The sequence below is a fragment of the Danio aesculapii genome, chromosome 2 (assembly GCF_903798145.1).
Source record: "Danio aesculapii chromosome 2, fDanAes4.1, whole genome shotgun sequence".
Lineage (NCBI taxonomy): Eukaryota > Metazoa > Chordata > Actinopteri > Cypriniformes > Danionidae > Danio > Danio aesculapii.
The window spans coordinates 8,462,716-8,487,935 of NC_079436.1; the positions used below are offsets into that span (position 1 = coordinate 8,462,716).

The following is a 25,220-nucleotide window of genomic DNA, read 5'->3' on the forward strand; positions in this document are numbered from 1 at the left end:
CAGGGGACCCAATCATATGACATTTACATTAAAAGTGTCACTCAGTAAATACACAATAATTAACAATTAATTCACAAATGATGAGGCATAAATTATAAAATGTTAAAAATATAAATGTGCAACAAAAAATCTAAATATTTGAGAATGAAGGCTATTTATTCCAAGTGGTATGTGTGTGTGTGTTCATGTGTGTGTGTGTTATCTCGCTGTTCGCGGTCTGCTAGCTCTGGCAAGGTCTCTGCTCTCCCACTGCTCCAGCATCTGCTCTGCACAGCCCCACACGAGCGCTAAACTTTGGCAGACACACCGCAGAGAAGAGGGGCTCCTGCTCTGTGCTGAAATATCAAAAATCACACAGATAGATTCATTTAACCAATGACAGCCTTTTTGTCGTGCCGCAGAGAGAATGTGTTGTAATGTTGACTGTCGCTGGCGGATAATAGCATTTCTCATTCAGTGGCCCACTTTTAGCATTCAGCTCCACATTTTGCTCTTTATTTGTTTCATTATTGTGGCTTAAAGCTGCGTAGCAGGAGTCTGTATTAGATTAATTCAGTTGGCTCACACAAAATAAAAGTTATGAGAGGAATTTCAGTCTGTTTTAAAATAACATTATATCACAGTCACGCTAATCCAGACTGAAATGCTAATGAATGCAGTGAGTTTTTCTCTTTAAAGGTGGAACTCATAATACTATTGTGTCTATTTATTTATTTTTTTATTCTTATCCTTGTGAAAAAAGTACACTTTGGTATGGTTTTAAAAATATTAAGGCCTGCTTATGGAAGTATTACTAATATAAAAAGAGAAAGAAATGAGAAAACTGTGATGCGGACACAAAAATGAACATGAATTGTATCTTAAGAGTACTTCAGTTTTAAAGTAGGATGTACATCTTTATATTAAAGCTATCTGTTAGCATAATTGTTATTAGTTTGCACAAGACCCCACAAAGTATGGGATATGAAATAGCCTCTTATTCATTCACTCATTTTCCTTTGGCTTAGTCTCTATTTCAGATGTTGACACAGCAGAATGAACCACCAACTATTCCAGCATATGTTTTATGCAGCGCATGCCCTTCCAGCCGCAACCCATTATTGGGAAACATCCATTCACACTCATTCACACACATACACTAAGGACAATTTCATTTATTCAATTTACCTATAGCGCATGTCTTTAGACTGTGGGGGAAACTGGAGCACCTGGGGGAAACCCACACGAATACGAGGAGAACATGCAAACTCTAAAATTAATTTATTATTCAGTCAGTCATGCAAAAATACATTATACATTTGCCTAATAATTCCAGTGTCTGACCTGGTATCCTGTTGAATGAGGGGTGTTGTTTATCCTCCATTCTCTGAATCCTGCGCGTGCTCCACCCTGGGCGGCTCCACCAGCTTCTCATAGGACAACACCATCATGATCTGACCAGAGCAAGTCAACCATAAGTCTAACTGTTGCAGGATAATTTTACATGTAAATCAAAACAAAGTGTACAGACACCAACCTTTTAAATATGTTTTTTATTTTTCTCTACCCACATTATCCTTTTTTTAAAGGCTATATTTATTGCAAAATCATGAGGTTGATTTTCAGATAATTGAAAAAGTATATTTAGCAAAACTCTAATAAAAAAAACAAAATGGTCACAGTAGCATATTTAAAGGTGCAGTGTGTAATTTTGACACCCAGTGGTTGAACTAGGTGTTGCACCCCTGGTTCAAACACAGGCAAACACAGGTTGCCAGATTGATGACATCAACAGCGTGCCTGACTATTAAGCCTAAAGGCTGATTTAAGTCATGTTCTGAATAAAAGCAACGGCACATGATAGAAGGAATATTTTCCATATTAATAAGAGTTTTTGTTCTTATCAGAACCTGATATGTATATTTTAGAAACGGCTTTTATTTCTTGCAGCTAAACAACAGGATAAACTGACAATGATCACCTTAGGTACACCTCATGAGCTTTATTCAGTGTTAAATGCTAATAATAAGAGTTTGAATGCCATTTTACATGACATTTATTGCCATACTACTAAAAGCAGCAAGAGATAGTTCACCTCAGATCTTGAAAATAAAATAAACTTTACCACTTCATTGGAGTGCAGTGAGTGCACTATTCTATGCTTCTAAATAGCTGTATTTAAATTTCTGTAGTGTTTCGTCTGGTGCAAACAGCCAAATTGCTTATCACTTTAAATCCAATGTAACCTGCTTACCTAATGTTTACGTTCGTAATATTTATATTATTTGATAATTAATAACCACCTCATGTGGAACTCTGAATCTGCATCTCATTTCGGAGGCTGCAACGATTCCCCCAAATGTCGCACCAAGGCAACCCGGGGTGCTGAAATATAATTGGCTAATTTGGCATTGGGCGGGTTAAATGACCTAAATAAAGACAGCGTTACGGCACCTAACACACATTTTTAAAGCAGAATATCTGACAGCATTGTTTTTCAGATAAACAAGAATCAGTGTTGGCAACTATTTTTAATAAAAAGTTGCTAAGCTCTGCCCGAAAAGTCTATGATGCTAGATTGCATCATACGTCAATTTGCATATTACTGACATCCTTACATCCAACCGTTTCTGTTTGTTTAACAGCCAATGGTTAATAAAGGGGAATTTTTATTTGCACAACGCTATGTATGCATGTCAATTGAATTCAATTTATTGCTGTTTGAATACAGTATATCAGATGTGTAGTGATTTTGCAGTAATCTCTCAGACGTAATAAACTCAGACAAGTTCCGATACTGTCACTGTGTCATTGTGAACCAGAAAAGAATAAACAGTCAAATTAAACTGTTAAATTTAAAACAAAGGAGAAGCAGATCGGTTTGACGGTACAAGGGAAATATGTCACGCTTGCATTGTTAATCATTTGCCATCAGTACAAAGGCTGAAAAAGGCCGGCCACTGGCCCTGAGGAAGCCCCGCTTTGGCCCGATCAGGCCCCGGAAGTGACAGTGGAAACTGGCCCTGGCTTGCCCTGGCACGCTCGCTTTAGGCGTGATAGTGGAAACGCGGCTAATGAGAAGAGTAGGAACAGTACAGTATGGACACATGAGAGTCTATAAAAATCTCCATTAACACCAAAAAAAAAAGTCTCTAGATTTGTCGCTAGTTGCTTTTTTGAAAATTTGTTGCTACTGTCTGAAAAGTCGCTAAACGTAACGACAAAGTCGCTAAGTTGGCAACACTGACAGGAATGTTCACTTAGCATGTTTCGTAAATATCTGCAAACATATTATGGTATTTTATGCTTCAAAAGAGTCAAAAACTTACATACAGCACCTTTAAAATTAACATGACCATTTTGTATAGTTAATTTGATGTGATTTAGCAGACGCATATGCAGTGCAATAGGTCCTGAATCATGGTATCAATTTGGCTTCCATTTAGCAATTTTTTGGAAAACCAAATAAGGTTCTGTTTTCAGTAACCAAAATCTAGTTGAAGTTGAAGTTCAAATTGAATGTTGATTAAAGTTCCTTTTAGTTCATTTTGTTTCTTGGACTTATTGGAATACTAGTCTACATAGCGTGACAATGGCATTGTGTAATTAATAATTTAAAATACATTTAAAATGGAAGCTCAAAAGTGCTACTTATGTGAAGTTAATATTACATTTTGAGATTGCACAATTCCTTTTCTTAATACTTGAAAGTAACCTATTCTCTATCTAAAATGTTTAAATCTAACATTTCCAATGTGTCTAAATCACCGTTTCGGAAAAAAAAAGCCACACATCCTAATGGCCAAACAATCGCCTGTAATATCGTTTTTTTTTCAGTTGACTGGATCTATAATAGACATTGTTTGCACAAAGCGATACATGTAACCTTAATTGAGGTGGTCAATGTTGTGTGCTATGATGGCACACCGGAAAAATCTGTCATAACGGGTCTGTTGTCTCACCATGATGAGGGTCAGCAGAAGCATCATCATACCCAACATCACATATAAATTTCCTATTAGACCCCCTGCCCACAGGGGACCAAGAATGGTGGCGAGACCCCCAACTGACCGTCGTACGCCCTGACTAAAGCCTGAAGACACATAAAATACACAATCATTACAATCTGCATGTAGTTTTTAATATTTAAACAGTGACAATATGTAACCCCTACACAAACATGACTGAACTCAAGATCTGTCTTTTTCTTGGGTTTCAGTCTGTTTTCTCTGTGGACTTCTCTTCTTTTCTTACCTTGTGTTTTCTCAGCCGTAACCTTAGAAAAGAGGGACACCTGAGACACAGCAACGAAAGGAAGCCCCAGTAACTGCAGGAAGACTCCGATGATAAACTCGAACAACTCAAACCCCAAACCACCTGATCAAAAGACAAATCCATAGAGAATGAAAGTGAGAATAGCATTTCAACGTCAACAGGAGACAGCAGAACACAATCTCAGATCAAATCTGTTAGCAATTCAGCATGGTGTCAACATGCTGACGGCAGATTTTAGGATTTTGTTATCATGTTATAAATATGTTTCTACACTCTCAGAAATAAAGGTACAAAATCTGTCACCGGGGCTGTACCTTGTTTTACCTAAAGATTTGAGTTCATATTAGTAACATAAAGGTACATACACTACCTGCTAAAAGTCTTGTCTTCTACACTCAAAAAAATTATTTTTTTTGCTCGTTCAAACTACTCATTTAAAATGAGCTGAAACAACACAATTTTTGAGATTTCATTGGGACAACTTAATTTTTTTATGTTCAATGCATATAAATTTGTTAAAAGTGCTAAGTTTACTTAATCAATTTGTGTTGGGACAACATGAATGAATTGTGTGGAACCCTGCGTTTTTTACAGTGTAGTTGTATGAACAACAAATAATTGCTTGACTTCTAGTTGATCATTTGGTATCAGAAGTGGCTTTTATGAATAGTAAAGACCTCTAGATTCCCCTTATTTTACTAAAATAAAATATGATCATGCCTTGATTTTTAATTAATTAATTAGAACAGTGAGGTCTGACTTTGCTTAGACAAAAGTCTTGTCACTTAACAGAAATAATGTCCAGTATAGTCATGGAAAAAGAATGAATATTGTGTATGACTCCCATGAGCTTGGGGGACTGCATCCATACATCTCTGCGATGACTCAAATAAATGACTCATAATAAAGTCATCTGGAATGGCAAAGAAAGCGTTATCGCAGAACTCCAAGAGTTCATCATGATTCAATAATGTTCATGTCTGGTGACTGGGCTGGCCAATCCTGGAGCGCATTGACCGTCTTTGTGCTATTCTGCTGAAGAATTTGCCCTCTCCTGTGGTTTGTAATGTAATGAGCAGCACAAATGTCTTGATACCTCAGGCTGTCGATGTTGTCATCCACTCTGCAGATCTCTCGCATGTCCACATATTGAATGTACCCCCTAACCATGATTTTTCCTTCACCAAACTTGACTGATTCCTGTGAGAATCTTGGGTCCATACTGGTTCCAATAGGTCTTCTGCAGTATTTCTGATGATTGGGATGCAGTTCAACTGATGATTCATCGGAAAAATCTACCTTTTCCAAACGATCAACTAGAAGTCAAATTATTATTTGTGGCTTTTACAACTGGGATCACCAACAAGACTTTTGTCATGGAGTGTAGTATTAATTGTACTAAAAAATTACACAAGTATACATTTTGAAATGGTAAATGCACCACTGATAGCTTTTGTACTTTTGTTTACAAGTATATTTTTATTATTATTATTAACTTAAACTTTGTTTGTATCACTTAAATTCAGTTTAAACCTGATTCACGTATTAAAATAAGATAACTCAACTATTTGATGTCTTGACTTTTTGTCATTACGTTTTTTTCAGACAGACAGACCAATAGACAGATAGATAGATAGATAGATAGATAGATAGATAGATAGATAGATAGATAGATAGATAGATAGATAGATAGATAGATAGATAGATAGATAGATAGATAGATAGATAGATAGATAGATAGACAGATAGATAAAACAATTGATAGATAGATAGATAGATAGATAGATAGACAGACAGACAGACAGACAGACAGACAGACAGACAGACAGACAGACAGACAGACAGACAGATAGATAGATAGATAGATAGATAGATAGATAGATAGATAGATAGATAGATAGATACATAGATAGATAGATAGATAGATGGTCAAATTCAGAGCAGTTCCAAAACTAATAACGCATATCATCGAGCTGGCACCAAACTGAGCAGACATATTGTGTCTGTCCATGCCCAGGTGTATGCCAGTTTCTCTGGCCGTCTGCCACACACACACACACACACACCCTGTGGATTGGCCAGGAAGATGAGGCACCAGACACAGGCCCCGCTGCAGATGAGCAGCCCCACTGCCAGCACCACCCGGTCCTCCAGCACACGGCTCAGCCAGCGCACCAGGAAGAAACCTGCAATTACCTCCACCCCACACAGGCTGTACATCACACTGTTGCCCAGCTCGCCAAAGCCAAAGTACTTCTGCGTCAGCGGGGTCACCATGGTCTGCAGACGAAAACAAGGCATCAGCCGCTCACAACATCACAGCAACTGCATAATAATAACACGAGTCAAACAACTCATGCTAGCATGCTAGCTTTTTCTTCTGTTACCATTTACAAAGCTAGCAAATGCATGATGGCTAGTGTTTTAAAATCTTTTAAAGTTAAAATTTTAAGTTATGTAGTGCATTCAAGCCAGTTATTTATGTTTATGACATCTATTAGACTTTCAACAAATTTAGCCTTTTAGCTAGGACGTCTTTGGTTGGATGTCTAATAGATATCTAACAACAGTCCAAAGATAGACTGGTCATCAAATAGATAGAAACGAATGATTACACATGTGAAGTCTGTCTCATCAGTGTCCTTGAGTTAAAGTAGATATACACATCTGCACAAAGACATGAGTAAAACAACTGATAGCATGCTATTTCCTCTGTTACCATTTACAAAGCTAGCAAGTGCAAGTGTTTTAAAATCTGCACCTGGTTTTTTTATTACTAAAATTGCTAGATTTTAAGTTATGTAGTGAATTCAAGCGTCCCCACCAACACTGTAAAAAATGGTGGGTTCCAAACAATTCCTTCGTGTTCACTAAAAACAAACCGATTAAGTAAACTTCAATGTTTTTACATCCACAAATTTAAGTGGACTGAACATAAAATAATTAAGTTGTCCCCAAATTGTGATGTTTCAATTGATTTTAAAAGAATTATTTGAGCAAGCAGCAAAAATAATTTTTTGAGTGAAGTAATTTATGTCCAAATGACATCCAAACAAAGAAGCCATGCACTGTAAGTGAACATGGGCGTTTGTTGACTTAAAGTACTATTTCTACTTGATTCATTGCAAAAAAAAAATTTATTTTGTTGTATTAACCTACTGTAACTATGTTTATTAGGGACTTGTGTCCCTAATAGAGTTGTGAATCAAGTTATAGAGCAATAATTAATAAAGAGTAATTAATAAAAATAATAATAATAATTATAATAATGGTGGGGTGGCATGGTGGCTCAGTGGTAAGCACTGTTACCCCACAACAAGAAGGTCACTGGTTCGAGTCCCGGCTGAGTCAGTTGGCATTTCTGTTGTAAGAATGGGTTTTCACCACTGCAGTTCAAGCTGTAGTTTTGCCGAATGACTAAATATTATCAGTATGATGGTAAAAAACTGATCATTTCTTGTCAAACCAACCTTTCTGCAATCTTATACCAAAAACAGAAATAAGGGCAGTATTAATAGGTAAAAATGTGGGAGAGCGTTGATATTATGTGATTGTATTGTATTGCAATATGGAGCAATTAAGTGTTAATGTTAAATCAAAAGTAATTCACAAATACTTGATAATGAAATGATTTAATGACGATAATTCTCTTTGGTTACAACTGAATTAATTACAAATAACTGTATAAAATGATAAAACATGAAATGATAAAAACATATGATATTAATTGTACCCAGCTTAAATGTAAAAATATAGTTACTGTACCAGAGGTAGAAGGAGAGACAGGGGTGGGAGGGACAAAGAGAGTAAGTAGGCCTCAAAGAGGCAGAGAAGATAGAATCTAGATCAGGAGAGGAGCAGAGCTGGAAAGTGTAGAGCAGGAAAAGAGACAGAGCAAAGTTTACCAACTATTTTGTATCTTTCTCAACCATGTGAATAAAGCCCAAATAGTGAGACCTTCAAACTGACCAATCAACATGTGACCACATCGTTAAACCCACAAAGTCCACACACACCAGGGCCTGATCTTATCAGTATCTGCCTTTGGAATTTGTGTGAGCCTTCTTTGGTGAAAAAGACATTTTTTTTTGCCATATAAACAAATGCATATGATAATTTAGACTCTTACACTGTGTGGAGTTTGCATGTTCTCTCCATGTTGGTGTGGGTTTCCTCCGGGTGCTCCGGTTTCCCCCACAATCCAGACATGCGCTATAAGTGATTTGAATAAATTGGCCGTAGTTTATGTGTGTGGATGAGTGTGGATGTGTCTTAGTACTGGGTTACAGCTGGAAGGGCATCAGCTGTGTAAAACATATGCTGGATTAGTTGGCGGTACATTACACTGTGGTGACCCCTGATGAATAAAGGGACTAAGCTGAAGGAAAATGAAAGAAGAATGAGTAATAAAGTTAACTTAATCATTTTGTGTTGGAACAACCAACATGAACAAACTGTATTGGTGTAACTTCCTAAGTGAATGGACGCACCGATCCCAGCATGCGTTGCTTGTAAGAGAGCAATCACCAATCGCTTGAAGATTAAGAAGGGTGTGAAGTTTTTGAGTTTTGAGGTTACCACCTTGCAGAAGAGTAGCACTCATGCTCTTGGCAGCTTTATTAACAACATTATTGTTTGTTGCTTCACCTGTGCTAATGCTATGTATTGCTAGTTAGTGCTAATGCTAGTTTTGAAAGCAGTAAACGATTTTAGTAAGTTTGTTCTTAGGTTCGATTTGACTAAAACAAGGCGAAATAATCCAATTAAAATGAGTGTAAATGTGCGTATTGAATAAATTAAATTATGCCTAGTGTATTAGCTTGTGAGATTTACAGCTAATAAAACATGCATATTGACATCAACATAAAAAATTAGGTTTTCTTAGATAAGATAAAACGGATCATTTTAAATGTGCAGAATGATGTAAAATAGCAAGACAAATTAGGGTACATTCACTGACAGTTTTGCCTCAGGTAAATCATGGTAAATTTTCAGTTGGTTGACCTCGGCATTATCAGTAATCTTAACTGATGTTTGTCAGTTAAACAAACCCAGTCATTGTAGATGTTACCACATGACATATATGTTGACCCAACAAAGCATTTTTTCAGTGTGGCTAAAACACAGCTAAATTTGGGCAGTCGTTGAAAGTCTAATAGACGTCTTACTACAGTCCAAAAATAGATAGTCATCAAATAGACAGACTTCACATGGGTAATCATAAATTTTTGTCTTTTTGATGACTTTTGGACTATTGTTAGATGTCTGTTACTGTAGATGTTACTGTAGATCTTCATTGACAGACCAAATTTAGTCTTGTTTTAAGCAAAGGTGTTTATGTTTGGATGTCTATTAAAGATCTAACAAAAGTCCAAAAATAGACATTGTTAGATGTCTGTTACTGTAGATCTAATTTGGCCTTGTTTTATCCAAGATGTTTATGTTTGGACGTCTATTAGATGTCTTTATAGTGGTGGACAAAATACACAAACAAAGTTCTTGAGGTAAAGTAGAGATACGCAACTGCACAAAGTTTTTATGACTATAATTTATAGATTTTAGGATGTGTGGTGTATTCAAGCCCGCCTACCAAGAATTTTGTTTAAATGACATCTGTTTGACATCCAAACAAAGACGTCATGGCAAAAACAAGGCTAAATTTGGGATGTCGTTGAAAGTCTAATGTCTAACAAAAGTCCAAAAGGTGTCTGTTACTGTAGATCTTCACTGACAGACCAAATTTAGTCTTGTTCTAGCCAAGGTGTTTTGTTTGGACGTCTATTAGATGTCTTTTAAGTAGTGATGGACAAAATACACAAACCAAGTACTTGAGTTAAAACAGAGATACGCAAATGCACAAACTTTTTATGATTATAGTCTATAGATTTAAGATATGTGGTGAATTCAAGCCTGCCTACCATGGATTTTATGTTTAAATGACATCTGTTAGACATCCAAACAAAGACGTCATGGCTAAAACAAGGCTAAATATGGGCAGTCATTAAAAGTCTAATAGACGTCTAACAAAAGTCCAAAACTAGACTAGTCATCAAATAGACCGATTAGACAGACTTCACGTGTGTAATCATTCATTTTGTCTTTTTGATGACTTGCCTATTTTGTGGCTATTGTTAGATGTCTCAAGAATTTAATGTTTAAATGACATCTAAAAGACATCATGGCTAAAACAAGACAAAATTTTGGCTGCCGTTGAAAGTCTAATAGATGTATAAAAAAAGTCCAAAACATGTCTGTTACTGTAGCTCTTCACTGACAGACCAAATTTAGCCTTTTTTAGCCAGGATGTTTATGTTTGGAAATCTATTAGATGTCTTTTAAGTAGTGGTGGACATAACACACAAACCAAGTACTTGAGTTAAAGTAAAGATACACAACTGCACAAACTTTTTGTGATTATGATTTATAAATTTTAAGATGTGTGGTGAATTCAAGCCTGCCTACCAAGAATTTTATGTTTAAATGACATCTATTGGACATCCAAGCAATGACGTCATGGTTAAAACAAGGCTAAATTTGGGCAGTCATTAAAAGTCTAATAGACATCTAGCAAAAGTCCAAAAGGTGTCTGTTACTGTAGATATTCACTGACAGACCAAATTTAGCCTTGTTTTAAGCCTGCCTGCATAAATGTTATGTTTAAATTACATCTATTAGACATCCAAAGTTGTCATGGCTAAAACAAGACTAAATTTTGGCTGTCATTAAAAGTCTGATAGACGTCTAACAAAAGTACAAAAATAGACATTGTTAAATAATACTGTAGATCTTCACTGACAGACAAAAATTTGCCTTGTTTTACGCCAATGTGTTTATGTTAAGACGTCTATTAGATGTCTTTTAAGTAGTGGTGGACAAAATACACAAACCAAGAACTTGAGTTAAAACAGAGATTCGCAACTACAAAAACTTTTTATGATTATAGTCTATAGATTTTAAGATGTGTGGTGAATTCAAGCCTGCCTACCAAGAATTTTATGTTTAAATGACATCTATTAGACATCCAAGCAAAGACGTCATGGCTAAAACAAGGCTAAATTTGGGCAGTCATTAAAAGTCTAATAGACATCTAGCAAAAGTCCAAAAGGTGTCTGTTACTGTAGATATTCACTGACAGACCAAATTTAGCCTTGTTTTAAGCCAATGTGTTTATGTTTAGACGTGTATTAGATGTCTTTTAAATAGTGGTGGACAAAACCACCCAGTTAAACACACAGTTAAAGTAGAGACTGCAGAAAAGCATGAGTAAAACATCTCATAGCATGCTTTACATGTGCAAGCACCACATTTTCTTCAGGCAAACTAACGGTAAGATTATAATATATCCAGAGCGTGCTTTTTCAGATAGTGATTTGATTTAGCATGAAAGGGTAAGCCTAAGCAGGACATCTGGAGAAAAAAAAACGTAATGAATTGGAACTCGATAAGCACTTTTTCATGTATCTAGGTCAGGAAATTGTAAAGGTAAATGTGTGTCAATTTCAAATACCTGATTATATTAAATCAAACCTAGATTTTATTAAATTAAATTTTGATGTTCCTACCACTGTGAGCCTTAATCAATCATAATTGGACGGGCATTATTTAGAAGCTCAAATTAATTTAGGACGGCGCGGGGGGTCTGCTGACTGGCTGTGAAAAATTTCTTTGCCCATTCGAAGCACATTATTCCATTAAACTTCAAAATAATGCAATAAGTCTTATTGTATTTTTAGATAGTTCAAATTAATAAGATTGACATTTGTGCTCGCACATGCAGTATGTGTCTGACAAACTGAACATTTTACCATGGTGCTAGCACATTTCTAGCATATAGTATCTTAACTGTTTCCTAACAGTCTTAACATGCCTCTAAACAGATTTCTTCTCTATTTTAATGTGTTGTTAATCAAGATGTTTGCAAGTTTAACATTTCGTCATGCTTATGTTGTGTGTCTTGTCAACACCTTGCAGATAACACACTGATAACATTTTAACATATTGGTTTTGGATCAGTTAGCCAAAAGCTAGGTTATAATAATTTGAGAAAGTTTGATATTAGAAGAAAATATATCTTAACCACATAATCACTAAAGGTGGGAATACACTACTTTTGCCTTGATTGCAACTGACAAGCCAGAGTCATCTAACATGCTAATTTAAATTGACATGTTTCACAAAATTACATGATGTGCACACACTGTGAAAGTTTAGCTTCAGGCCAGGCCTACCATCCTAACATGAAGTGAAAAGAAAACAAAGTTTAATGTGTTTCCATCAGGTTGTTAGAGTGGCTGACTGTAGTATTGGTAACCTAGCAACCAACAGTAAACAAAGCAAGTATAATGGAGACAGCTGATTGGCCACATGGGTGTAATGTTTGCTACTTCAAAGTTGCTACCATGTTTTTAATGTGTTGTTAGAGTGGCTGATTGTAGTATTGGTAACCTAGTAACCAACAGTAAACAATGCAAGTATAATGGAGACAGCTGATTGGCCACAAAGGTGTAATGTTTGCTACTTCAAAGTTGCTACCATGTTTCCAATGTGTTATTAGAGTGGCTGACTGTAGTATTGGTAACCTTGTAACCAACAGTAAACAAAGCAAGTATAATGGAGACAGCTGATTGGCCACATAAGTGTAATGTTTGCTACATCAAAGTTGCTACCATGTTTTTAATGTGTTGTTAGAATGGCTGACTGTAGTATTGGTAACCTAGTACCCAACAGTAAACAAGGCAAGTATAATAGAGACAGCTGATTGGTCACATGGGTGTAATGTTTGCTACTTCAAAGTTGCTACCATGTTTTTAATGTGTTGTTAGAATGGCTTACTGTAGTATTGGTAACCTAGTACCCAACAGTAAACAAGGCAAGTATAATAGAGACAGTTGATTGGTCACATGGGTGTAATGTTTGCTACTTCAAAGTTGCTACCATGTTTTTAATGTGTTGTTAGAGTGGCTGACTGTAGTATTGGTAACCTAGCAACCAACAGTAAACAAAGCAAGTATAATGGAGACAGCTGATTGGCCACATGGGGGTAATGTTTGCTTCTTCAAAGTTGCTACCATGGTGTTGATGTGTTGTTAGAGTGGCGGACTGTAGTATTGGTAACCTAGTAACCAACAGTAAAAAAAACATGCTAATGGAGACATTTGATTGGTCAAAAGGGTGTAATGTTTGCTACTTTGAAGTTGCTACCATGTTTTTTATTTGTTTGTGAGAGTGGCTGACTGTAGTATTAGTAACCTAGTAACCAACAGTAAACAAAGCAAGTATAATGGAGACAGCTGATTGACCACATGGGTGTAATGTTTGCTACTTCAAAGTTGCTGCCTTGTTTTTTAATGTGTTGTTAGGGTGGCTGACTGTAGTACTGGTAACTTGGTAACCGGCAGTAAACAAAGCAAGTGTAATGAAGACAGCTGATTGGCCACATGTGGGTAACGTTTGCTACTCCAAAGTTGCTACCATGTCTTTTAATGTATTGTTAGAGTGGCTGACTGTAGTTTTGGTAACCTAGCAACCAACAGTAAACAAAGCAAGTATAATGGAGACAGCTGAACCCTCTTCACTTTCGTATGCATTAATTTCAGTCTATTTGATGACCAGACAATTTGTGGAGTATAGTTGTCTGTTAGATTTTTCAAATTAAGTCTTGTTTTTCCCAAGAACTCCATGTTTGAACGTCTATTAGATGTCATTTAAAAACACACACAAATGCTTTCAGGGACAAGTTGCTAAAGAGTTTTTATCCTCTTTGGTCATCTGGTAACAAGCGAACCAAAACTGCCTCCAGTGCAGTCCTGACAAAATATGATCCAGTTGTCGACTTTTACTTCGAATACTTAGAGAGACTTAACATGTCTAATCTTTCATTCCTGTCTATTTGATGACCAGTCTATGTTGGACTATTGTTGTCTGTTTGATTTACAAATTTAGGCTTATTTACCCCATGAACTCTAGGTTTGGACATCTATTGGATATCTTTTAAACACACACATAAATGCTTTCTGAGCCAAGTTGCGAAAGAGTTTTTATCCTCTTTGGTCATCTGGTAACAAGCAAACCAAAACTGCCTCTAATGCAGTCCTGACAAAAATATTATCCAATTGTCGACTTTTACCTCGAGTACTAAAACAGATTTCACATGCGTAATCATTCATCTCTGTCTATTTGATGACCAGTATATTTTTAGTCTATTGTTAGATATGTGTTAGATTTTCATTTATCTGAGAACTTTATGTTTGGACGTCTATTAGATGTATTTTAAATATGCACAAAAGTTCGATCTGAGTCAAGTTGCTAAGACTTTCTATCCTTTTTGGTCATCTGGTAACAAGCGAACCAAAACTGCCTCCAGTGTAGTCCTGACAAAAACATAATGCAATGCTTGAAAGCTTGGACAGACTTCACATGTGTAATCTTTCATTCCTGTCTATTTGATGAGCAGTCTATGTTGAATTATTGTTGCCTGTTAGATTTACAAATTTAGGCTTGTTTTACCCATGAACTCTAGGTTTGGATGTCTATTGGATGTCTTTTAGACACACAAAAATGCTTTCTGAGACAAATTGCTAAATACTTCTTATTCTTATTGGTTATCTGGTAACAAGCAAACCAAAACTGCCTCCTTTGCAGTCCTGACAAAATATAATTCAATCGTCAACTTTTACCTCGAGTGCTTAGACAGACTTGACATGTGTAATCATTCATTCTTGTCTATTTGAAGACCAGTATATTTTTAGTTTATTGTTAGATATCTGTTAGATTTTTAAATTTACCAAAGAACTTTATGTTTGGAAGTCTATTGGATGTCTTTTAAACACACACAAAAATCTTTTCTGGGTCAAGTTGCTAAGAGTTCATATCCTCTTTGGTCATCTGGTAACAAGCGAACCAAAACTACCTCCAGTGCAGTCCTGACAAAAATATGATGCAATTGTCGACTTTTACCTCAAGAGTGTAGACAGACTTCATGTGTGTACTCATTCATTCCTGTCTATTTGGTAGCCAGTCTATTTTTGGACTATAGTTAGATGTCTGTTAGATTTTCAAATTTACTTAAGACCTTTATGTTTGGACATCTATTAGATGTCTTTTAAACACATACAAAAATCTGGGTCAAGTTGCTAAAGAGTTTTTATCCTCTTTGGTCATCTGGTAACAAGCGAACCAAAACTGCCTCTAGTGCAGTCCTGACAAAAATATGATGCAATTGTCTACTTTTACCTCGAGAGCTTAGACAGACTTCACATGTTTAATCATTCATTCCTGTCTATTTGATGACCAATCTATATTTGGACTATTGTATTTTTTGATTTTCAAATTGACCCAAGAACTCTATGTTTGGACGTCTATTGGATGTCTTTTAAACACACACAAAAATGTTTTCTAGGTCAAGTTGCTAAAGACTTTTTATCCTCTTTGGTCATCTGGTAACAAGCGAACCAAAACTGCCTCCAGTGCAGTCCTGACAAAATATGATGCAATAGTCGACTTTTACCTCGAGTGCTGTCTGATTGAAGAGAGTGATGAACTGAGCGGTGAGAAGAACCACCACCTCCTCCCTCAGAAACTCTACAGAAAAAAGAGAGAGAGATAGAGAGCTATAGATATCGGGTTTGGCGATGCTGCCAAGACAGGATTGACTATAATTAGGACACTACCCTACACACACACACACAGATACTCTACAATCCAAGAGCAAAGACAGAACGGGGAAATCAATAAAGCGTTTTCAGATCGCCACTCTCTCAGATTAGCACCTCAGATGCTACAAAGAATGAATCGATGCCGCACCAGCTCTCTGCCAAAAATAACAAGAGCAGCGTATGACAATAAATGGTTCACCTCGACTGGCACTGAAGTTTTCAAAGGGGTCGGATGTGTCTGGAGGAGGGGAATCTGGAGGAGATGGTGGAATTTGGGATGACAGCGTGGTCTCGGTCTGTTCTGGGTTGAGCGAGCCATACGAGTCCGCTACCGCAGTCCTGTCATCGTCCTCCAGGCTCATGAGGGGCTCGTCTTCTTCACCTCTGACCTCTCTGAGGGGCATCTGCTGCTCAGCGAAGGAATCCAGTGGCGGGATGTCCCAGTACAGACCCATGACGGCAAACTGCATGAGCAGCCACATCCCACACATGAAGAGCTGGGCCATTAAAAGAAATATTGAGATTTACTCCAATTAGATTTGTATAATACAGGTAAATGTCATTAGTTAACATTTGCTAACTTCCTATAAATGACAAGCAAAATGTTTATTACATTAATACACTTTTATTTGTTTTTAGATTTATCTAAGGTACATGGTTTACTCTACTAAGCTATTGTAGCTGACTAATGTTAACCAACCGAACCTTACTGCAAAGTATTAAGCCTCATTCACACTACGAGCGACTCACAGCAGCAAAGCAACAATCGACCCTTCATTTTAACGGAGAGCGAGCTACTTCCGGCACCCTCCATCTACGTGAGTGACAGCAACCACTGGCGACAAGGTGGGCGTGTTGAGCGATGCGACATAGTTGAGAATGCTTCAACTTTATGGAAATGAAGAGTGGCTTTCTTGAGCGACAGCCAATAGGAGCACCGGTAGAGCTCAAGTCATCCTCTCTCAGCTCACTCGAGGCCGGTTGTATTCTCTGTGCTGTAGACCAACACGGACCTGCGTTTGCAACAGATCGCCACCTACAGCGGCAGGCAGCTAAAAGGTCACTGCTAGTGCGAATGAGGCATTATGCAATATGGAAGATTATATATATTCAAGATATGTACAGTACTATAAATAAAAATCCATAAATTAAGAGTTTTTCCACCGCATCTGTTATGCTTTTGAACTGCATTGACTGTGATATTTCCGTCGACAACGTTTTATGTTATAATGTTTGAAAAGGGATTTTTATTGACATTTATCATAGTTTGAAGTGATATATTGTCTTGGTTGGTGTTGTAAATTATAGTACAAAAACACCGTAATAAACTGCCAGTAGTTTTACTCAACCCAGGCTTATTACGGATATGTACCCATGTCTACATTTTTGGGGACAGCGAAATACGTAAATGGAGGTACGTCTGCTTGCAGTTTTTGTTTTTGCAAATCCAACAGAGGCCGCTGTGTACGTTTAGCCTCGGCTGGGTCAGTTGGCGATTCTGTGTGGAGTTTGCATGTCCTCACTGCGTTTGCATGGGTTGGTATAGGTGAATTGGGTAGGCTAAATTGTCCGTAGTGTATGAGTGTGAATGAGTGTGTATGGATGTTTCCCAGAGATGGGTTGCAGCTGGAAGGGAATTCGCTGCGTAAAACATGTGCTGGATAAGTTGGCGGTTCATTCCGCTGTGGCAACCCCTGTAGTGGCATTTTTGCTTTAAGCCGCTATCGCGGTAAGGGTAAACAATGACACATGAGTCTGCTGCGAATCCTCTTTATTGTATCACATCTTGAAATTTTTTTTTTATTGTATCACATCTCAGTGAAATAGCTTCATTGCTCCTCAGAAGCACCCGTCCCCACACACAAACTCACGTGGCTAAAAATTGTTTCCTCTTCCCTTACTCCTCCACCCACTACCTGGCTTCCTTAAATCCCAATTTTGACAGAATAAAAGTCTTCATTCACAAAATCAAAACAATAAAGCAAATACTTAGACATGAATAATATACAAATACAAAATACAAAATTCTCAAACCTGAATACAATAATTATCAAATTTAAACTTAATATTAATAACAATAATCAAATCATCCAATCAACCTATTTAATCCAAACATAATAATAATAAAAGAAAGAAATGGCTCCAACAACCCCGGATTAATAAAGGGACTGAGCCGAAAAGAAAATGAACGAATGAATGAATGAATGAATATGTGTGTGTGTGTGTGTGTGTGTGTGTGCGTGTGTGTGTGTGTGTTACTTCTTATATGTTATTAATTGTTTCAAAGTAATTGTGGTAAACTGCAGCGATACATTTTCAACATCAAAAGTCGACAGATACACAAACGGAAAAGACCCATGAATCAAAAATATTTGGACACTGTAAATAACGGATTTTTTTTTACAATGTGAAAATAGCACTCTTTGTTTTGTTGCCAGTTTGTTCATTCTTTGAAAAATGGCTCCATTTTTTTTACTCCAAAATACAATTTCCTTGCTGTAAATTCAGACTGAATTATGAACATTTTGTGAGACCCACTGACATCGAGTGTGTTTCCCAGGCCTGTTTATAATGCACCCACAGAATTTCATATTTTGGATCTCTCCCCACACTTCTGAACTGATGCAACCATTTCAGATCTTTCAGGAGCTGAATCAGATGTGTTACTTTCAAGTAAAATCCCAAAACTGTACAGTGTGACCACATACACGCTCTAAACTGCATCAGTCATGATGTGCTGTAAATTCGTGCTTAAGAATGGGATTACATTTATAAGAGATGACCCAAAACAGACTTACCCCAGGTGAGGTGTATTTATTAACTATGAATGGACCCAGTTTGAAATCACACAACCTTAGAAAGATATTGAAAGCAGGACCTGTAAGTAAAATGTACATTATCAAAATAATAAAAGCAATACATATATGGATTATTAACATGCATATGGTGGAATACAGACTCACCGATCAGAAGTCCAGCCTGACGACATGCCATGACAGCAGCAAAGACTCTGGCTCGCTCGTCAGGGAGAGTAGTGCGTGTGAGGAACCCAAAAATGGAGGATCCAGCTCCAGCTCCAATGCCTGATGGAAGAACAAAATCTTCAGATTTTTCTTTTACTTCTAATTTTTAACTTCTTTTACTTCCAACCCAGGCTCAGTAGAAATATGTGCCCAGGGCTTCCTTTTTTAGAATTAAAAAATATGTACCCTGGATTATGTCTTCTGAAAGTTTTTGTTTTCATAAACCCACTAGAGGGCGGCATGTACATTTTTGACAATCTCAAACATATTACTGGGGCACATTTTTTCAAACATGCAATTTCTCGTAAAATCCACCAGAAGGTGCGCAGAAGGTACATTTCTGACCATCTCAATGTCATTCTGGCACGCGTCCGTGTCAGAATGCGATCGGCTTGTTGTTGCGCATAATATATCAGCTTGATATCGACTGACCTACCTGCCACCCTGCCCTAATGTTTTCAAAAGCAAACAAAAAGAGAAAAGATATTGTGCGTGTGTGCTTTTACCTTGTTGTGGTAAATATAAATATATAAACTTTGACGGTATCACACTGCTGTTTTTTTAGTGGAAGGGGAAGGGGGGATGTTGGAGGTGGTTGTTTTACCTATCTTCACCGTCTTTCGCAGGACATGAACCCCAGTCCAGTCCACTCCACGTACCAAGTCTGGCGTCATTCACGATGAAAAAAGAATTACGTTTGCAAACTAGTCATAGGTTTTTCGCCCGATAGTGGATAATGATAATTTAGAATTCCCTCCAGTTGAGAGGGGTCTGGATGCAGACCTGGTGCAGTGCAATCTGAGCTGCATTCAATGCTTTATAATGGGCTCACCTAACCCCACCCCTCACAGAGATGTCACTCTCTCTATTTGAGTACATTGTGTCTGACATTGCATCGCTGAGTGATGCAATCTCAGCTTGCATCATAAAAGCTGCAGCCAGATACTATTGCTCCAGTTTGATAGTGTTGTTAAATATTTATGTCAATATGTACGTAGTTTAGGTTGCATTCAAAATGTTTATTCGTGTTTACAGCTGCCTCCGCAAGAATAAGCAACTTGCTTAATCTGTAATTGTAGCTTGAAAGGCATCTACTATATGCTCATGTTTGTATCTCCTTATGAGGTTCACATAATCTTGGATTCGCCCTGTATCCAGAACAGATGGTTGTCATGGTCATCAAAGAGCACATGATTGATTCCTGCAAGAACCACAGTGATGGATGAATCTCTACATATATTCTGCTGACTAGTCTGAACACCTGCCTAGTTACCTAGTTGGACCTGCACCTTCTCTACGACAGATGCTCCATCGTTTTCAAGCCCTCCAATGTCTTTTAGACTTCTTGTGCCAGAGAATATGTATTCTCCCAAGGTTTGTTCACTTCCGTCAAATGGTGTAGTTTTGGTTTCTTGACACTAGGTGCATTTCCATACAACTATTTTTATGCACATTTTGGAATATCACGTAAAAAAAAACCTGGATGGGGGCTGCACGTTGGTGCAGTGGGTAGCACAATCGCCTCACATCAAGTAGGTCGCTGGTTCAAGCCTCGGCTGGGTTAGTTGGCATTTCTGTGTGGAGTTTTCATGTTCTCCCCATGTTCACGTAGGTTTCCTCTGGGTGCTTCAGTTTACCCCACAAGTCCAAAGGCATGTGGTATAGGTGAATTGGGTAGGCTAAATTGTCTGTGGTCTATGGATGTTTCCCAGTGATGGGTTGCAGCTGGAAGGGCGTCCGCTGAGTAAAACATATGCTGGATAAATTGGCAGTTTATTCCACTGTGGCGACCCCAGATTAATAAAGGAACTAAGTCGAAAAGAAAACGAATGAATGGATAAAAACCTGGATGGAAACACCAAGATGCACATAAACTTTGAAAATGTGCATATAAAATTATGCACACAACTGTGTAGGATAAACTTTTTAACCGATAAGAAAAAATTAGCATAAACTATGATGAAAACGCATTTACTGAATAAATTACAGCATGCGCATCAAAAAAGTCATGTGATTTTGCTTTAATTGATCATGTGATAACAAAAATGGCGTAAAGTTTTATCAGGCAGTAATGATTTTGTTCTCTTGGACTCGTTGGATGGAAACGGTGGTTTATTCGCAAATGTTCTATGCGATATTCCAGTTTTGAGCATAAATTTAATTTGCATCGTTGGATGGAAACATAGCTACTGTCACCTCTTGCTTGGTTGGTTGAAACTGGTGGAGCTGCTTTTCAATTGATTGTCCAGTGAAATTTGTAATTAGCTGAACTGAATTAGTACCACAACACTGCTTCCTGCCTGGTATCCTGGAATGCTCTACAATATTTTCTTCATAAATGTTCAGCTGCGTTTACACCATCTACATTGTAAAATTGCTATAGAAATATAGATGAGTGGACTTGACCTAAGAAAAAATTTGGTGTGAACAAAAATACAATCCAAGCTCATTGTAAATACGTGGCCAGGTAAACACTTTTAAGAACTGAGAAATATGTACCCTGTACTATGTTACTGTTTCTTGCAGTTTTTGCTTTCACAAATCCACTAGAGGCTGCTGTGTACATTTTTGACAATCTCAAACACGTTACCTGCCTGATAAATCAACTTTATATAGGCTGACCAACACACCGCCTGCCTTAAACCCAACCGATTGTGTTTTCAAAAGCAAACTAGGGGTGTTTTCACACCTACCTTATTTAGTTTGGTTGAATTGCACTAGAGTTTGTTTTCCCTCTTAGTGCGGTTTGTTTGGGCAGGTGGGTGCGAATGTAGCAATCATACTCGAGTGTGCACCAAAAGCAGACTACAAAAAGCATACTGAGACCTCCTTGAAGAGGTCGTCTCGGTATGCTTTCAAACGAACCCTGGAGTGGTTAGTTTGTGATGAGAACATGATCCGAACTAAAACAAACCCAACCGCTAAAAGTACTGCACCTTTTTGAACTAATCCAGCTGCTATAGTCTGATGCACTGTGCCATCGTTTGGGATGTGTAGGAAAAATATTTGTTGGCAGCGGTACAATCAGCCAGCGCAGTCGTCCCTCCTTAGTAAAAGCGTCATTTTGTGACTGCCGGTTTGTTTACTTGTGGAAGTTTCATTGGCATTTTCCTGCACGTTAATTCTGACCAATCAAAAAGCAGTTTAGGAAATACGTTCAATAACATCTGGTATTTTGGTTCTTTTCAGCTGGCTCGGACCAAAGCAGTCAGTTTGGTGTGAAAACAGCCTGATCTCATGAGAAAATGTACGTTTTTTACATTTTGTAATTTTAGTGGCTAATTTGTACGAATTTGTGCTAATTCAGTTGTAAGAAATTGGAGGAGGTGTGGCACCTAACCCTACCCCTAAATTGTACGAATTAGATCATACGAATTAGCCACTAAATCAAAAAGTTACGTATTGCCGTGAGATTGTGCTGGTGAAAAGGACCCAAAAACGGCAGAAAATGCTATTAGCTATAATTTGTTGCCCTTGGTCCAGACCAAATGAACCGAACCACAGATGTGAAAGCACCCTAGAAGAGAAAAGCCAACAAAGCCATGCTTTACACGCAAAATGCTGCTATTATGTACCCTAAGACACATATTTCTCTGTTCTCAGAAATGTATCCCTGGGCACATTTTCCCAATGAGCATGTGTTGCAAAAATACCATTTAATGTGGCAGAGATGACTCTAGATCTAGTACAGTATTCACACATTCATCACTTTAATACATATTATTATAGATTTATACACATCAACACAAGTCATTATGTCTGGTCAGGATGCTCCAGTACATGACTTGCAGTAATTACAGCCTAATGAGAACCATCGATCAAAAGCAACAGATCTCTCCATTAGTATCAGTTTGAAGTCTTAAATCACATTAGCACCGATGATTTGCACCACAGGAGCCGAGAAGTTCACAAACAAAGCTCACGATGACAGATTGAACAGCGCAGCTTCAAAATATCCTCACCTGCAACAAGACGACTGGACAACAGAAGCCATTTTGAATACCCCATGAAGTACATGAAGTTTCCTATGAGACAAAAGTGATGAGAGAACATTGGGTACTTTTCAAAGCCAATATTTCATTATAGACATCTATTCTTAAGTACTGACCCACAATTTCGAAAACATTTGAAAAGAGGATGATGGTCTTTGTAGTTCTGGTCTTGTCTGACCAGTGACCAAACACTGGACCTGACACCAACCCACTAAAGCTGAAAGCAGACAGACCCAAGCCAAGAAAATAAGGTGGCGCTTCTAACAACTGCAGATATCTCCATATAGTTGGCAGAATGACAGCTGAATGAAAGAGAGAAGATAATTGAAGCACTAGATATGCAAATACAATCAATGCATTCACCATTTACACAGTCTAATGCTTGTTCGTGAGGATATCAAGCACTATTGATTTAAACAAGCAATCTGCTACATGGAGTTTTTGTAGTATACGGCGAAAAGAAATGAAAAGGAAAGAGACGAATACTTACCATATTCTATGCCGCTCAACAGAAATGTTAATCCAATCGTGATAAAAGACAGTTTCCTTTTTTGTCTGTAATCCATCGTCGGGTTTCTGTAGGTTATTTTCTCAGCTCTTGATCCTTCCTCTTTCTCGTGGTCCAATTATTGTAATGAGAGGGATGCTGTTCTCCGTTAGCGACTCTGGTATGTACCCTTGATCATCTTACAGTAGGCCACGCTTCTCTTTTGTGCAGTTTTTATCAGATTTATACAGAATATAACACATAAACCATATGGTGCAGATAAGTAGGGGAAATTCTAATTTAATGATTTTATATACACAGATTCCCATTTCCTTGAATATAATCATTCATGCCCCCTTCATGAGCAGATGATCAATGCCTTTTATTTAAGTTTTCAAGCGGTGGAGATAAACAGAGCTCGGACACTTCCACTAGTCTCTACACAGCAGAAGCAGGAGAGGTTTAGTATTACCTGTAGGCTTACATCCATTATTTATCATGTTCAGGTGAAGTGGACTGTAATTCTACTCCCTTAAAGCAGTATGCTTTGAATGGTTATAAGAGCTAATTCCTGACTGAATAATATATTATGCATACATATGGTGATATTTCATAATAACTATGTTTAAGGGATAGTTAAACCAGAAATCTGTATTTACTCATCAATTATTTACCCTCAAGTGGTTCCGAGTCTTTATTTTCAAGTTGGCTTTATTGTCATTTCAACAATATACAATGCAGTATACAGTGAAACAAAACAATGTTCCTCCAGGACCAAGGTGCTACATCAAACAACATAAATGGACAACATGACACAGGACTGTGCACTACTATAAAAAGTCTAGAGAATGAAATAAGATAAGATACACTAAAATGAATAAATAAATAAAATAAGACTATGAATAAGAGCGCAATGACATTCTTCTGTTGAACACAAAAGAACATATTTGGAAAAATATTGAAAAATGGTGGCCGTTGACCTTCATACCACAAAGAAAATATATTATGTATACTGGTTTACAGTACTCAAACCATTTAGTTTGAAAACTTAAATGGTTTGCCGCAATTGGTTTCCTCAAACAGTTTGAATTAACTCACCTTACAAATATATTATTTGTGTTTATATCATTCAGCAGAATTAATTAAGTCCAAACAACTATATAGCTACTCAAATGGTTTGGTATTGCTTCTAGCATTAGAATTAACACCTCAAGCCCGGGGCTCCCTCCCGTTTGCAAGGCGAGAGGGGAGTTTGAGCTCAGGTAGATCTCGAGAACTCCCCTGCTGCAGTAGCTAATGAACATATAGTGACTGCTCTTAAGAGATAACTACTTACTAGGAGCATGTCTATGGTGCCAATTTGAATTAGTCAATTAACTAAAGCTGCAGGTTTTTGGATGGTGAGAGGAAACCAGGGAACCCGGGGGAAGCTCACGTGAGCACGGGGAGAATGTGTAAATTCCACACAGAAACGTTGGCTGGCTTGGTAAGGACTACAACCAGTGACGTTCTTGCTGTGAGGCAACAGTGCTAACCGCTGGGCCACCGTGCCACCCATCTAGGAAAGGAGGAGGAGTAGGGGTGGAAGGGGGATTCTTCTAAACGAAGATGGCTGTGATATGGAGCTTAGGGTATTTATAGTGGCTTAGGAATCGTCTTATTGGTGAATCATGAATTGGATGATGCGGTGCCAACTGCAAGCAATCATAAGCACGTGATCCTCTCGAAATTAGTTTAGAAATAAACTTCACTTAATTCATTAATAACTCATTTGGTTTGGGTTCTGCTAAATATAATCAGTTTATAACTC

At 37.6% G+C, this 25,220-nt stretch overlaps 1 protein-coding gene across 1 annotated transcript; it reads right to left on the minus strand.

Moving 5' to 3' along the window:
• Positions 1 to 23,573, minus strand: LOC130235329 (major facilitator superfamily domain-containing protein 8-like). The gene is made up of 12 exons (XM_056465896.1): positions 23,414 to 23,573; positions 23,040 to 23,225; positions 22,894 to 22,956; positions 18,872 to 18,991; positions 18,707 to 18,786; positions 16,108 to 16,405; positions 15,761 to 15,834; positions 6,321 to 6,534; positions 4,234 to 4,356; positions 3,942 to 4,072; positions 1,324 to 1,433; positions 1 to 335 (listed from the first exon to the last, which is right to left on the minus strand). Exons 1-11 carry the CDS (start codon positions 23,487 to 23,489, stop codon positions 1,353 to 1,355), a joined length of 1,446 nt encoding a protein of 481 aa, XP_056321871.1. The 5' UTR covers positions 23,490 to 23,573; the 3' UTR covers positions 1 to 335; positions 1,324 to 1,352.
• Between the last annotated feature and the right edge of the window lie 1,647 nt (positions 23,574 to 25,220).

Coding starts and splice junctions, on each gene's coding strand:
- LOC130235329 (XM_056465896.1), bottom strand. CDS start 23,489: ATGGATTACAGACAAAAAAGGAAACTGTCTTTTATCACGATTGGATTA. Junction 23,226..23,413: donor GTTGAGCGGCATAGAATATG/GTAAGTATTCGT, acceptor TCTTTCATTCAG/CTGTCATTCTGCCAACTATA. Junction 1,434..3,941: donor TTCTGCTGACCCTCATCATG/GTGAGACAACAG, acceptor TGCTCTGGTCAG/ATCATGATGGTGTTGTCCTA.